This window comes from Brassica napus, chromosome A8, assembly GCF_020379485.1.
Source record: "Brassica napus cultivar Da-Ae chromosome A8, Da-Ae, whole genome shotgun sequence".
Taxonomy (NCBI): Eukaryota; Viridiplantae; Streptophyta; class Magnoliopsida; order Brassicales; family Brassicaceae; genus Brassica; species Brassica napus.
Genome location: NC_063441.1, coordinates 20,100,906 through 20,116,379, shown reverse-complemented (window position 1 = coordinate 20,116,379; position 15,474 = coordinate 20,100,906). Strand labels below are relative to the sequence as shown.

At 34.3% G+C, this 15,474-nt stretch overlaps 1 protein-coding gene across 1 annotated transcript; it reads right to left on the bottom strand.

The window, feature by feature from the left end:
• Positions 1–25: 25 nt before the first annotated feature.
• On the bottom strand, positions 26–4,695 carry LOC106361960 (auxin response factor 19). The gene is made up of 10 exons (XM_013801774.3): positions 4,352–4,695; positions 3,969–4,081; positions 3,779–3,874; positions 3,632–3,688; positions 3,384–3,539; positions 3,210–3,294; positions 3,054–3,144; positions 2,490–2,989; positions 493–2,230; positions 26–412 (listed from the first exon to the last, which is right to left on the bottom strand). Exons 1-10 carry the CDS (start codon positions 4,392–4,394, stop codon positions 229–231), a joined length of 3,063 nt encoding a protein of 1,020 aa, XP_013657228.2. The 5' UTR covers positions 4,395–4,695; the 3' UTR covers positions 26–228.
• Positions 4,696–15,474: the final 10,779 nt, after the last annotated feature.

Genomic DNA, 15,474 nt, shown 5'->3' with positions numbered 1-15,474 from the left:
CTAATTTTATTGTTTTCCTAGAGAGTAACAAAGAAAGTGATTACTGAATATAATTTTGATTGATTTAGTTACATTGAAGTAACTGTATAGAGACACTAGTAATACACTTTGTCTTCGTTTTGGTTGGAAGACAACAAGATCAAGTTAGAATGACGAATCAAATCACTGTCCTATATATACCTTGTAGTAGTTTGTTGATTTTGATGAATATTTGCATCATTTTGTTTTCTATCTGTTGAAAGAAGCTGCAGCGGAAGTGTCTTCATAATGTACTTTCCAAGCATTTCCGCTGTCTGTTTCGCTGCAGACTTGGGTTGTAGCTGGGATAGCTGCAAGATCTCCGTCTAAGCTCATCTGCTGCACTTCTACTGATGATAGTATCTTTATGTTCTGCACGCAGTTTACAAACTCCCTGACAGGAAAAGCAAGGATGATCAGTAAATGTTGAAATATTTTTGATTGATTCAGAGAGATTATTGGCGTGGAACTTACTCCCAAGGATCATCACCAACGAGCAATATATCGTTTTCGTGATCTGTGTAGACGAGTTTCCAATCAGAGGGTCGTGGATCCTCCAGCTGTCCTTCGATGCCAAACATTCTTGCCAAGTCATTCCTCAGCTCTTCGTATCCGCTATAACGGGTAACATCTATTGATCTTCCTACTGATCCTCGTTTTTGAACCTTTGTATACGTTCGCATTCGTTGAGCCTGATTAGGCCAGAGTCCACCACCATTCATGATGCCTGAATGATTAACGCCACCGATCTCATTTGAGCCTCCGGACTTGAAGGGGATGCTGGGGATACCAAATGACTGAGAACTTATTGCAGCGCTCGACAGCTCTGTCTCAATGTCTCTCGGTGCGTTGGCATAGTTCGGAACCAAGTTCTGAAACTCCTTTTGAGAATAGAGTGCATCAGGAGTAGTTACTGCTTCAATATTACCAGCGCAAGCTAAATTGTTTCTTTGTTGGCAATATCCAAATGATGGTAGTGGGAGAGTCTGTTGCTGCTGTGCAGTGCCAACGGCATCAGGACAATACGTTGTTCCCGCTGTGGATACATTGATTTGATCAGCAGCACTCCTCAAATTCACCATGCCTTGATTGTTCCGGCTCTGGACTGGATCAGGTGCAGGTACAGATGCTGCTTGTCCTTGTTGTTGACTTCTGCTCAGGAAATTTGTTGGTGAGACATTATCATGTCTGGTGTTATTAGCGGAAGGCGAGGTCGAACAAGTAGGAACTTCTCCATCTGTGTGACCAGAATGTGATCCTCCAGCGGCAACAAGAGGCTTGTTATTCATATGTCCTTGTTGCTGATGATGACTCACCTGGACCTGTGGAGGCTGCATGAATGTTGGAGCTGAGAAGGGCTGTTGATTCTGAGACGACAGCAGTTGCTGCAATTGATGGCTTTGTGTCTGCTGCAATGCGGCCGATAACTGTGGCTGTAAGGACGAGCTTACAGGAGGAGTTGACTGCTGCTGCTGTTGTAGCTTCTGCAGTAGCTGTAATTGAAGTTGCTGTGAGGGACTTGGTGTGGATGATTGTTGTTGCATCTGGAGTTGCTGAGGAGTTTGTTGTAGTGAATGCATAGAGGACTGTTCTTGCTGGGTTCTCAATAACTGGCTACTGTTGTGCAATTCCATTTGCTGCTGAAACTGCAATTCTTGTGATGTCATTTGAGATGAGCTCTTATTCCCAACTATGCTTTGGTGGTTCATTTTAGCACTACCATTAGAGAGCATTGACTGCTGCTGAAGCTGAGATTGAGAAAAACCAGTAGACTGATTCTGACAAGAGACAACACTCACGCCATTGTTTACGGAACCTGCGTTATAAACCCCTTGCTGCAGCTGTTGGTGTGATATCTGTACTTGTTGTTGAGATTTCACCATGGCTGGTTGTACTTGCATCTGTTGACTGATATGGCTACTAACCATGTTCGGTTTGTTGAACTGGGAGTTCACAGGAGATAGGTTAGGTGATTGGAAGTTCAACAGCTTTGAAGGGTCGTTGAGAGCAAAATTTTTTGGTAGGTTATAAGCAGATGGTAGCTGAGTAGTAGCAGCAGCACCAGCAGACAATGTGTTGTTCTGCTGCATACTCATCCACTGAACCAGGCTTAAACCAGGAAACATCGAACTCTGCGCGTCTTTCATCCCAAACTCTTCTCCCATCCAAGGCATTGCTCTTTTGAAAGCGTTTTCCATATCCAGCTCATCATCTGCAACAGAAACCTCTTAAGGTTAGTATCCATAAACTCAATCAAAGATAGATGAAAGACAAATTTGTGGATTTGTACTGACATTACTGCTTAATTTAATAGATTTAAACTAATTTAGATCGATTTAAACCGATAAAGGTTTGAACCAATTTAATTCGTATAAATCAGATTTTTTCTAAATTGTTTCAGGTAGGACCATTTTGCTGCCTAGGTGGGTGCATAGACCAATTTTTAGAACATGGGTGGCAGTAAACATTACCAGGCATCCCCGGTTGCCTCGGGTACTTTGGTCTGAAAAATGGAGGAGGACATATGTAAAAAGGAGTTATAACTGGTTCTATCTCCCATACAGATACTCTGCTTGGTCTATCTCCAGCTGTTGACTCATCCCATCCTACCTGAAGATTACGCCATTGGGAGCCTTTCCATCTAACAGGGTCAAGATCACTAACACCGGTGACTGTACCCATATACCTACGAACCCCACAATCCTCAGTCTCAAACATCATCCGAAACCTCATTCCAAGAGACACTTGAGCATACAACGCTTTGTTGTATTTAGCCAGAGGAACTACAAACTCTGAAGGACTCGCTCTTGGATTAAAGAAGATGGTAAAAGGACTGTTATTAGCATTGGCATGAGCTGCAGCTGCGAGTATCCCAATGTGCATACTGTCGCTGGATATGACCGATGAGGAAAGAGTCGGTGTTTGTCTGTTTGCACGTCTTATACCCAATGTTAGCTGTGATTTCTCATCTCTGCAAAAACAGTTCTTATGAGAAGAGTAAAGTCCATTTCTTAACTAAGAGATGACTCATATACCTTACAAACAAAACTGAATCACCAGCGATTAGTCTCTTTGTGCTAACGAAAACGCTCCAGCCTGTGGTGAGCAAATGTCTTTTTGGTTGGCCTGTGATCAGACAACTAATCAGATTTCGAGTTTTTATAAACCAATTTCTTGATATGGATTCATACCTCGGTAGATATGTCTGAAGGTCCATGTAGTGTCGTGTAAATCTTTAGCTACAATCTCTTGTGCAGGTGGTTGCATGGAAAAGTCCTGTTTCAAGCATATCCTCAGTAAAAGATTTTCTCAGCATAAGAGACAAAAACAATTTTTAAGAGTAGCTTTTTTGGTCAGAGACGTACAAGAGGAGGGAAGATTTTCTCAGCTGCACGGCGTGGTACAGAGAACCCACCGTGTGTGCTCGTGTCACTCGCTGTAAGTGTCTTACAGAAAAACTCAGTAGGTTGTCTGTTTAGCTTCAGACCCATATCAGATGCTAGCAATGCTTCTCTATCATACTGATACATATTTTTAGATGACCAAGGCAAAGAGATCAGCTTTGAAGTTCTTGTTACCATAAGGTAAAATGATGGAGACTAAAGATTCAGACCTTATTCACAGGTTGAAGAGTCATTTGTGCATAGACTTCATCTGTCTCGGTATCAGCCTGATTCAGATTTTCACAATAGTCATGATTAGTTTTTCTTCTTGTTCTCTCTGATTTTGATTTACAAGTTGGGGGACAGAAGAGGCTTACATGTAGTGTGACACTGTGAAGCAAGCAGATGAGCTTAGAAGGAAGGTTTGGATAATTTGGTATAAAATCTGTTTGCTTCTGCATCGATGCTGCAACCTGAAAAGATTCCATTGATCATATTATTACTTTGGACGGATGATTGCAGTTAAAAGGGTCCAAGTGTTTTTTTTGGTTTGTGTTTGGAACATACTTGTTCACTATGTCCTTGAGGGAAGTAAACCACAAGACTTCCCACAGGAGGCAGTGAAACCAGAGGGCCTGCACAAGCGTGCCATAGCTGAGAATTGATTGGTTTCTTCTCTCCTGTTGTTCATCACAACAATGAAAAAATGTAAAGTATGAAACTTTATATTAAAAAGTTATTCATTTATGTGTGACAACTACTGTATTAAATACACTGAAACGAACTAGATTTGTGGCTTTCTGTTGACTCCATGTTGTAATAGAATAACACAAACCAAGAAAATCACAAAACATGAAATGCAGAAACTGTGATGAACTCCATCCAAATCAAGAAAGCTTGAGAAAATATTTTTTTATTACTTATTAACTTAAAACATAAAAGGCTCGTACCTTCGGCTGAACTGGGATGGAATCCATTTGATGGAGCTTTCATGGTTTCTAGAAAGGAAAGAACAAAACAAAAGTTGTTTTTTGTTTTGTTGTTTCAGGAAACAGAGTTCTTCAACAAAATCAACTAAACGAAAAGAGAAAAGAGCATTCTGCTAAAAGAAAAGAAACAAAAGTTTTTTTTTTCTTTGTAAGTTCAAACGAAAGATTTAAAACTTCATAGCATCAAAGCATAATTTAAGCTCTTAAAAGCTTTGAAGCTTTTATTTTCAGATTCTCAAGTGTTTTATTTGTTCCTTTATTTATTTTTTCTTTGTTTTTTTTATTTTTTTGCGATTTGAGATTTTAAGCTAGTTGGGATCGGAAAGATGAAATCTTTTCTTATGGCTTGTGACGTGGCACCCCACTTGATGTCTTTTTCTTGTCGGTCCCGCTTTTTAGTTTTGTATTACATTTTTCATTTTATCTTCTTCGGATTTTAAGTAAATTATAGGGTAATTATCTTAAATAACATTTTTTTAAAACAATTATCACAAAAATAATTCTCAATGAAAAAATAATCAAAAATTATTATTTTTATTTTGAAAAAATTAATTTTTATTTTTTATTTAAAATATTTGAATCTCTATAATCAAAACCACACCCTTTATCTCTAAACCTTGAATTTAAATTAGATTTTAAGGTATAAATATATTTTTATTTTTAATAAATTTTCTTTTTGTCATTTTTTCTTTAAACACTATTTTGTGAAAATAAATTAAAAATATTTATTATAGAGAATTTTTTCTAATTTATATAATCCTCAATTTTAAATATTTTTTAATTGTCGACAATTTTTTTTTAATTTTATAATATGTAATTGTATTTTACGGTGATGGAATTTATTATGAAGATATTGTATTCAGAATAATATGAAAAGCTTTCATGTTAGAAAAGTTCTCGTATTGTAGAATTAATTAGTATAATAAGAGAATTTGTTAAGAAAACTATTGATGATTAGTTCCACGGATTGAACTGCAAACCAAGTTATGTAAACATTAAATATTTTAGTAACTAATTATGAATTATATAAACTCTTTTTTACCAGAAAAGATGTCATATTTTTTTATATACAGAATTTTTGTTACTCTCTTCATTTTAGATTGATATAGAAGATTAATGTTTTTTAATGTTTCAAAAACATATAGTTTTCTTTCATTTTCTATGTATTTTTATCATATAATAATGGTAAAATTTTTAAAAAAATTAAACTAACTGTGTTTATTGAATTTCTATTGATTTAAAATTATATAAATAATTAAACATAACAAATAATATATTTTGTTATTATGATTTACCAAAGTATAAATCTTTTTTCATTGCATATTTGTTATCTGTCATAAACTGTAAGTCGTGTATAAATTAATTATGAATTGGTCCAAACTGAGACATGTCCGTATAGTGCGAGAAAAATAACGAGTCATGACAGCAAAAACATTGGAAATAATTATTTTGATACCCTGATAAAGGTATTTTCAATTTCTTAGTTATGATTATAATAGTATTCCTTTTTTTTTACTGAAAAATAGTATTCCTTTTGATACGAAATGGAGCACCCACTCGCCGCAAAAGGAGGAGAATTTCACATGTTTACAGAGCTACGGACATCATTATACTCCATTTAAAAGCTAAGCTTCATGTGTGATAATTATTTTTTCAGGGAAATCATTATTAATCTTCATGTCTTGTATAATATAAAGTAGGGTTTCTACATTATGTTTGAAGTGCTTTACAATTAATCTGGGAGACGTTTACATTCAGAGACACTTTGTGTCTTTTGTTTACGCTCAAAGACACATAATGGATATGACACACATTGTTGGTACAGGTGTCTTTGTGGTGGACAAAAATACCCTCAGCTTGTTAACCAACATGAATGAGAAAAAGATGTTCCCTTTAAAGAACCAAACCAAATATTTTTTCTGGTTGAAATAAATGAAAAAAACTAAAAAGTAAAAATAGTTGTAAACTCAGATTTTTGGATTAAGCATTTGTAGACAAATGAAATATGGACATCTATATTGTGGATATAAAAAAAAGGTGGATTAATGAGTTGTGAACACGTAAATTACAAATGAGTTGTAGAAACAAGAATTATGGACAAGCAAACTAAAATCTGTTTAATTATCTTTTTACTTGTTATATGTACATAAATATAGTAGAAAAGTTAAGTAAATCTGAAAAGTCATTGAGCACAATCAATAGAAAATTTATGGACATAAAGAATATGGACCCAAGAAACGTGGACACTTAACAGATACTTATGGATGGATATGTATGGACGCAATGGTTGTGGTTACGGTGAACAGTTGACAGGGAATAAACTATTTTTCTCCCTTCTTTGCTAATTTTAGAACAAAGAGACGAAAGTTGAGATATATCCTTAGAAACAAAACAAAGCTAAAATGGTTCGATTTTGAAGCAGAAATTGCACCTTGCATGTCAAGTGTTTGTGGAAACGAAAAGTTGTTGACGAGTTAGATATGAACATACACATTGTGGATGGTAAAATTATGGACACTGAAAAATGTGAACACATGAATCAAGGTTTTGTGGATGAAGATCTTGTGGATGGGGTCTTATGTTCAAGATTTTGTGGATGAAGATTCGGCAGCCACTTCCACCAACCACCACCATTGTATCCATACTCACGTCTTCCACCATTGCCTCCACAACCACCACCGCCTCCACTGTGGTATCCACCACTTCTTCCACCATGCCCTCCACGTCCACCGCCATCGTTTCTACGGGACTGAACCTCGAGAAGAATCATAAAATCAAAGAGAAAGGTCTGGGGAAGTTTGATTTGGACCGCAAAGCTCAAGAACATTTGGGTCGAGAAATGGAACTCACGATGATTGGGTTAAACAGAGAAGCGTAATCGGAGAAGAGAGTCATAAAATGAAAGAGACAGGATTAGGGTTCATCGGGTTCGTCGGCGTATCCGAGAGAAAGAGAAGATTAACAAGAACCGTGAAAAATAAAAAAAAGATAAGGTAAACGGAGGGTTTGTAAAAAGTAAAAGATAAGAAATCTGTTTGGTTTTGGTTAACTAGATTGGTTTAGTTGGGTAGGATTTCTATCTAAGTGAAGATGACTCTAGTTAAGGGTTATATTAGTAATTCTAACATAAGAAAGTGTGTTGTATCACAATGTGTCTTTTAGTGATATTGAGAAGACAAAATGTGTCTCTGAGGGTAAAAATTTCTTAATCTGGATAGGAGTAGATGGTAGTTCCTTACTTTCAGCTAGCTCTCTACGTATAAATATAAGTTGTGGTAAAGCCTTTTGCTTTCGACGCCATCTTTCTTATTGATTTAAAATTAACATAGTCGTATGATTAAACTTTTGTTTCTAGAAAGCATGTAATTTAAGATATCCACGAAAAAGAATCAGGTACTTTAAATTTTCCATTTTTTTAATTTTGACTTTATCTTAGCTGTTAAAGTAATTTTATATCTTAAGATTAAACAGACATCTATATTTCTGCGAGACTGAAACGAAGAACTAACATTACGTTGTCCACAAGTTCTTTAGATACGAGGTAAAACACGTGAGAACCACCTTTAATTTTGATTAAAATAATTTCCAAAAAAATGGAATTTAAACGTTGGATAAGTTAAATGTAAAACACACACACACATATAAATAGGATCAAAATCTCAAAAGAAATGGCACCGAAAAGTAAATTCCATCAAAGATGAAAGTAGGCATGCTCTAGTTTTGTTCCTTTTGGGTCAATATTTGCTGCGCGAAAAAGCACGAGAGGAACTTACTGAGCAGACTTTGGAACCTACTAAAGAAAGTGGTACTGAACTCAGAGATGAGCTGAAGGAATTTTCCACTCCGGTAAACAATCTCACTTGCTCTAAGGTACATTTAGCCACTGGCTCCAACTATTTTTTGACTTCATCACCATTAGCAGACACACAATCTGCTCCAACTGTAGCTGATATTATGGAAGAAATTCCATCCCCTGTTATTGTCCTCGAGGCCAACTTGGTTTCACCGGACAATTCTTTGGTCCCTCTATACTCTCCTGCACATGGCAGTCCTTCTGTTACTCAAATTGCTTGTAATGAGCAAGATGATGAGAGAGGATATATGAGTGATGCTACGGCAAACCTCAACATGTCACGAGGTGGAAGGCCAATAAAACCAGTCCAAAAGTTTCAAGATATGGAATGGAAAAAAGTAAGAGGAAAAGGTAAAAGGGGTCGTCGAGGCCGTGGAAACTACCCTCCATCCTCTTAGTAGTTTCATTTCTCTCTTGTTTCATTAAGCTTATGAATCATAAGTCTTTTCCTATGTAAGCTAATGCTTGGTTGAATATGAGGCATGTCTCATCATACTTTTTCAAACTTTATGGTTGTTTCAACCATACATTGTATGTTTTTTAGTATTTTAATTTGAAAGCCTTTTTACAAAAAACAAAAAATATTTGCTGCGCGTGGAGGTATATGTACGTATAACATTGATGTGTTTAGAAACCACTCATCAAAACGATCCTAATTACACTCTATCATTGTTTTTTTTTTTGAGAAATACACTCTATCATTGTTTTGATTAGATTCTCAACATAACACCCGGCCCTTTTTACTTCTCACTTTTGACTTTTGATTCTGTAATAATATATAAATATACATGCATTCTGCAACCTTATTCTTTCCTCAGATCGAAATGGCCATGTAGATATTTTCTTCGGACTCATGCACTGTATAAATTGAAACTTGATTTTTCTTTGAGATATTCCCAATTTTTTTCATGCATTAATAAAACACTTAAAATGCATGTGCACGTGAGTGTGGGTGAGCATGCACGTGAGGTGTGGCAGACGATGTCGGAAGAGACAGGCTCTAGACTCCGACCGAGTCTTTCGGTTTAACCAAAATGGTTTTGCTTTTGAGTGAGTGTGTGCCTCTGTGTCTCTTCTCCTCTTCGTAACCACACACTCTCTCGTTTGTTCTAATATTTCCCAACCAACACTATTCTATTTTTTTTGTAAACCGGATTGTAGACAATCTTAAAATTCGTGTTCGCACACGATCGAGTTTATTGTTTCAGACTTTCAGTAGTACAACAACAAAAAAGAACTATGTTCTTACAGTATTACGACCATTGTTTTTTAATAGAAATCTCCTGAACCAAAGCTAACTTATCCACAGAATATGTTTTTCTTCAAAATCCACATATATATGTTGAAAGACTCAAACTCTATTCTTAAACATACAGTATATTTGAATCTTGATTGTCATATATTTGATTTAACGACGATAGTGCGCATGTTTTATTTTTACAATTCTTTTTACAATTTATATATCCTCATTAATGCTGATTTATATTAATAATTCCTATCAAAATCTATAAGTAACCATTTTTATACCATTCTCATATGTGATTAAGTTTATGACTAAGCGCAAGACATATCGTGTCAAAACACTCCACACCACACAATGAAATCATCGCCGATACACATGTCCCATTCGAGCGTTGCCTAGTTAATTTTTGTCAGCCACAAAAGCCAACATTTTATAGTCATTTTCATATACGTAATCATGGGTGTGTAGGCTATCACTGCTAAATAATTTGAACAATTATTGTGTGTGATATTCGAGAACAGTTTGTGATATTAATAAACAAAAACATGTGGTTTCTGGTAATGAGTATTACATGATGAGGGATAAAAATTATAGAGGGATTGGTCAAACGTAGAGGCTAGACAGCTTCTATATATCTAGAGACAGCCCCACATGTATGTCACTTATTGATGCATACACATTCACTTAGACACACATATATATTAAACTACTCTTATAGTAGATTCCAAACTAACACCTTGAGCCTGTTGTAACATCTTATTTTTGTAAGCAAATATTTTTTTAGTTTACTTAACTTAAGAATCTAAGATGTTCCTGACCGCTTAAGATTTTGTTTTGCATGTCACCATGATCTTTGGCGTAAGAAAGAAATCTCATGCCAGTATTATTCTTTTTTTATAACGTAACCTTTTGGATTGATGAAACTTGTATCTTCTTACCATGATGATAGTACTCTCAAAATCATATATAGAATAACTTTAATGGTTTCTACAAAATAAAAAAAAATCTTCTGACTGAACATATGCACTTTTTTTTTCGTTTGAAAGACTACTGTGCAAAATATATTATGACAAGGCTAATGGCTTAGTGTTAACATTTTCCCGGGACTTCGTGCATGTAAATATCTATTATATGTTTTGAGTATGATAGTAGAAAACTTTAGAACAGATTAATATACACATGTGATATGGCATAAAAGACGCATATAAATTATATAGATAATTTCTCGCCTAATGCAAATTTGGCTTACTTCCAATAGGCTTATCTTTCCTACTCGGTTACTTGTTCGCCCGGTAGATAAAGTCATGGTAAAAATGTTTACTTACATAGTAAAATCAGAATCTTACATTAAAAAATTATGACTATTTATAAAGTTAAAGTCCAAGCTGAATTTTGGTTTCATTTCAAAATATACAACCTTGACATAACATGATTGTTTTAAAAAAAAACATAACATTTGATTAATTACTACGTCATGGTGGTAACCAAAATATATACATCATGACTACAGATATCAAGAGTACTAACCTTGTTTTTCAGTTAAAAAAAAACCTTGTTTTCATAATATATATGAATAGTATGATTACAGCAAAATAGAGAATCTATAAAGTATGAAACACATCCATTATAATATATAGTTATACGAATGGTATGATCTTTAATTACAAGAATGACACGCATTCACAAATAACCCAACCAGTAGAAAAGAAGGTTTAGAATATGTGGGAAACCAACGTTAATAAAAGCAAAGATTATGCGTCAATGCGACAAGACTCAACTACTTCTCCCTTTCTCAGTTATCAATCAACAGAGGATCTTGCTATCAACATTTCACGTTTTTGCTTTGATCTCCTTTTTTTTCTTACTTTCATTTCCTCTCTTGTCATTGCACCCATGTATAATAGAAAGAGCAAACTATTCAAATAATAATAAATAAGAATATATACTCGTATATATATACATTTTTCACGGTAACAATAAAAACTTATGGATGTACAAGTACTGCATAATTAGCATGATACGCAAATTTAAAACAGAAAATCAACAAAAATAATTGAATAGAAAAAATATCTAACAGTGTTTTATATAGTTGAGCGGAATCACCATGACGACCGGTTGATATTACAAATTGATGTATATCCCCTTGACTAGTACTGCACTACTGCATAATTCACATGGCATGAGATTCGCAGATTCGGTGCGGTGCAATTTCTAACTTTCTTATAGATATAACAATGCAACTGTCTAAATAAATTGTGGTCATCTTTCTCGTGAACTCAAATCTGTTTTCAATAGTATGCACGAGTACTACGATAACATATGAATGTATATCTATCATATACATAAATTTCTCACTGTATTGGGATTTCCCTACATGATCGATATATAATTAAACTTAGACATCAAACTTAAGACGACAAGTAAAAAGACAGCCTTCTGAGAGAGAACCCCAATAATTCAACATAGACTAAACACGAAGTTGGTTTTCAAGTAAAATTTTAACAGTTCTTGCTATTGAGAGAACAAAATGAACATTTATTTCAAGTACGGTAAGCTCACGCATCTAACAAGGTGCCATTTAAGTGGTATTGAACTCTAATGTGACTATATGAGTCTATACATGGATGAATTGCAAAAGATACCGGATCCGTTTACTGATACAATGGTACACGATTTAGAGAGAAAAATACAATTTAGAAGAAAAAACATGCATGGGAAGTGTATACGTACGACCAAGTAAATTTTTTTTTATATATGTATAAGATCTACTGGATATTTTATGTATATGTGGTTTTGTGGTAGAGGACATAAGAGCAAACATAATGATTCGGTGTAGCGAAATTACACAGCTGGTGGCGTTGGAAAACGCTATTGGAATGATCCCATGTTATAGGTTTCTACATGCCATCACTACTGGACATGCCTTTCTTTCCGCTTCTCTCCTTTCTGTTTGTTCGATTATTCATCATCATCAATTATTATTGTCTCCTCTAATCTCTCTCTAATTATTAAGTAGTCTCTCCTTTAATGCTTATCAATGAATCTTTATGTTGTTTATATCGATATATAACTCGAAAGCCTGCCTCTCTTTTGTCCCCCTTCTCCGCTCATTGCCCTTTTTTTAACTCTCTTACAGTTATCTTTAAATAGTCTACTACTAATATATCCGCTAATTATCACCGTTATATTATTTTAGTTGTAGTTGTGGAATTTTTCTAAAAATACGTGTAGATCGCATTTGTATTTATATCATACTCGTTCTCATTCTCATTGTGTGGTTATGGTCTATAAAAATGAATCTGTATTTATTTTATTTTATTTTATAGTATGATATAGTCAACATAAATATTTTCTTATGATGTTTTTTCATGTTTTTCTACGTGTTACAACATGATATGATAACAGTTCTTCCTTGGTCTTAACTTTGTTGATAGAGATAGATTCACCGACCAAGGTATCCTCGTTTCGACGGTCCAACATTTGCTTAAAGCGTGATCTATCTATTTTAACTCGAAATTAGTTAGACGTTACATTTATTGTTCTTGTATTCTTGTCTGTTCTGTGCTTTGATCCCAATTTTCAAAATTGTATATACACATACAAATTTTTTAAAAATAGTTAACGATCAATATTTAATTTTTGCTGCAATCGCATCAAAACCTACTCATCCGATTTAACTGTAAATTATAAAGATACTACCATCTACCAATGCGAATTAAGTAGATAAAACTAAATTGATTGGAATGCATATACTAGCGAATTACAACTAAATTTATTTGGTTTGGTTTTGCATACAAATGAAAATCAATATACCAAAACAAACTATTTACAAATTTAGCAATGAAATATATATTATTTTCATATCCATTGAAAGTGCGGTAGTTTGTTTTTATTTCTGGATTCCATGTGTGGTTCACAATATGAAACAACAACCAAAACTCTAAACTTCTCTTGATGGGATCTATTGTACTCTCTTACTATAGTATTAAGAATGAAAATCTAAAAAATCAACCAGTTCTTTGAATAAGTGTTTTTGGACAACTAAATCAGTTTTGTCTGGTTTAATGCCGTTGGCATAGATTCGTGTCGGCAGAAAATTACGTAAATGGATTAGATCATATATTGTTGGTGAATACAGACCACTAAGGTCCCAATCACCAGATATCTTGTTTAAACTATTTTCCTGGATTTCTTCATTTCTTGTTTCTATTTATATTATTTTTCTCATCAACAATGTTCATATTGTATAACATATTCATATGAAGCTCTTACAATTACAACTCAAAAAAATATTTTGTTAATACGCAGTTACCAATTTTAAGAAATCTGACCTTACTGGTTTTATATAATGTAAACATCTTAGGAAAATTTCTCATAAAAATAACAGTTTTGAATAAGAATTTATTAGTTTGTGTTACTGGTTAGGTTTTCCTTCAGAAATATATGCCGTCATATGACAGATACATCGGACGGCAATATAGACGACACGTGTCATAATCCATCACTGGCTAATATTATTCCAAAAAACCTTTATTATTCCCTCCCCATTCATGTTCAATCAAATGTCACCCTTCATCTCCATGGGTCATGTGAATTTAGGATAATTTCCTAATCCTGATATTAATTAAATTAGAAAAGCTTTTACTTTATTACTCAATATAAAAATTCCTTAAATCATGTCTTATACTAGGGCTGGGCAAATAAACCGAACCCGAAAATCCGAACCGAACCCGATCCGATAAAAATGAATCCGAACCGATCCGAACCCGACATAAATACCGAATGGATCCTGTTTTTTGGTATTTTGGGTTATGGGTATTATCCGAACCGAACCCGGACCTAAATGGATATCCGATAGAACCCGAAACATTTAAAATCACAAAAAAACTTCTACCAAATATGATCTTAATTCTTAATATGTATCCAAAATACTTTAAGATATTATTGAACTTCTAAAATAATTATCTGTTACATCAAATGAAGGTTGATGGTGGAATGTGGCGGCTGATGCCTCAAGTTTTTAGATTTTGGTTTTGTTTTTATTGAATAATGTTTCTCATTTCATGAGAACTTATTTTTTGTTTTATGATTTCATTTATAAAGTTTTCTTTATATCACTAACTATGTTTATCTTTCGCTTGATTTTGAATGATCACGTTTGATGTTTTTTCTTATTTTTGAATCAATTTTACTTATGTTTTGGCTATTAAAATATGTACAAATCATGTATTTTAAATTCGAAGAACCGATTTTATTTATGTTTTAGTTACAAAATAGGTACAAATCAGGTATTTTTAAACCGAAGAACCGATTGGGACCCGAACCCGAAAGTACAATGGGTTATACCGGTTCTTTGAAGATTTACTAACCCCGACCCGAACCCGATAGAACCCGAACCGGTCCCGAACCGAACTTTTATATAATCCGAATGGGGTTGATTTTGATAAACCCGAAAAACCGAAACCCGAATGGATAAAACCGAAACCCGATTGGGACCCCGAATGCCCATGCCTATCTTATACAGTACTTCTTCAAACGAACATTCACTAAAAATCCTTTTTAATAGCTGTCAATTTTTTAATCTTATTTCTAAGATATTGCTAAATTAGCCCAAAATATATATATCGAGAACAGCACATGAGTATCTTTTAACTATCAAGCCCATTTCAGGCCTATTCTAATATCTCACAATTTTACCAGCCCCACCACCTGATGAAGTTTATTTCTTGAGTTATGTTAGCTTATACATCTGCGTACACCAACCCCAACTTCAACACTAGGGAAATAGAAAAGCAGGGAGGTCTTACTTCTCTGGGTCACAAAGGAGCCAGAATCCGTTGAATGGTTTAGAGGAGTAATGGAGGAAAATAACACAAATATAAGTGTTACTTTACTGAATGAAGTATTTACTTTACTTTTGCTTTTAATTTTTTTTTTTTTAAAGTATAACGAAGGAAAAAATTGCCAGTTTAAAAGAAAATGATTTTG

Coding starts and splice junctions, on each gene's coding strand:
- LOC106361960 (XM_013801774.3), bottom strand. CDS start 4,394: ATGAAAGCTCCATCAAATGGATTCCATCCCAGTTCAGCCGAAG. Junction 3,295..3,383: donor AGAAAATCTTCCCTCCTCTT/GTACGTCTCTGA, acceptor TGCTTGAAACAG/GACTTTTCCATGCAACCACC. Junction 2,231..2,489: donor GAGGCAACCGGGGATGCCTG/GTAATGTTTACT, acceptor TTTCTGTTGCAG/ATGATGAGCTGGATATGGAA.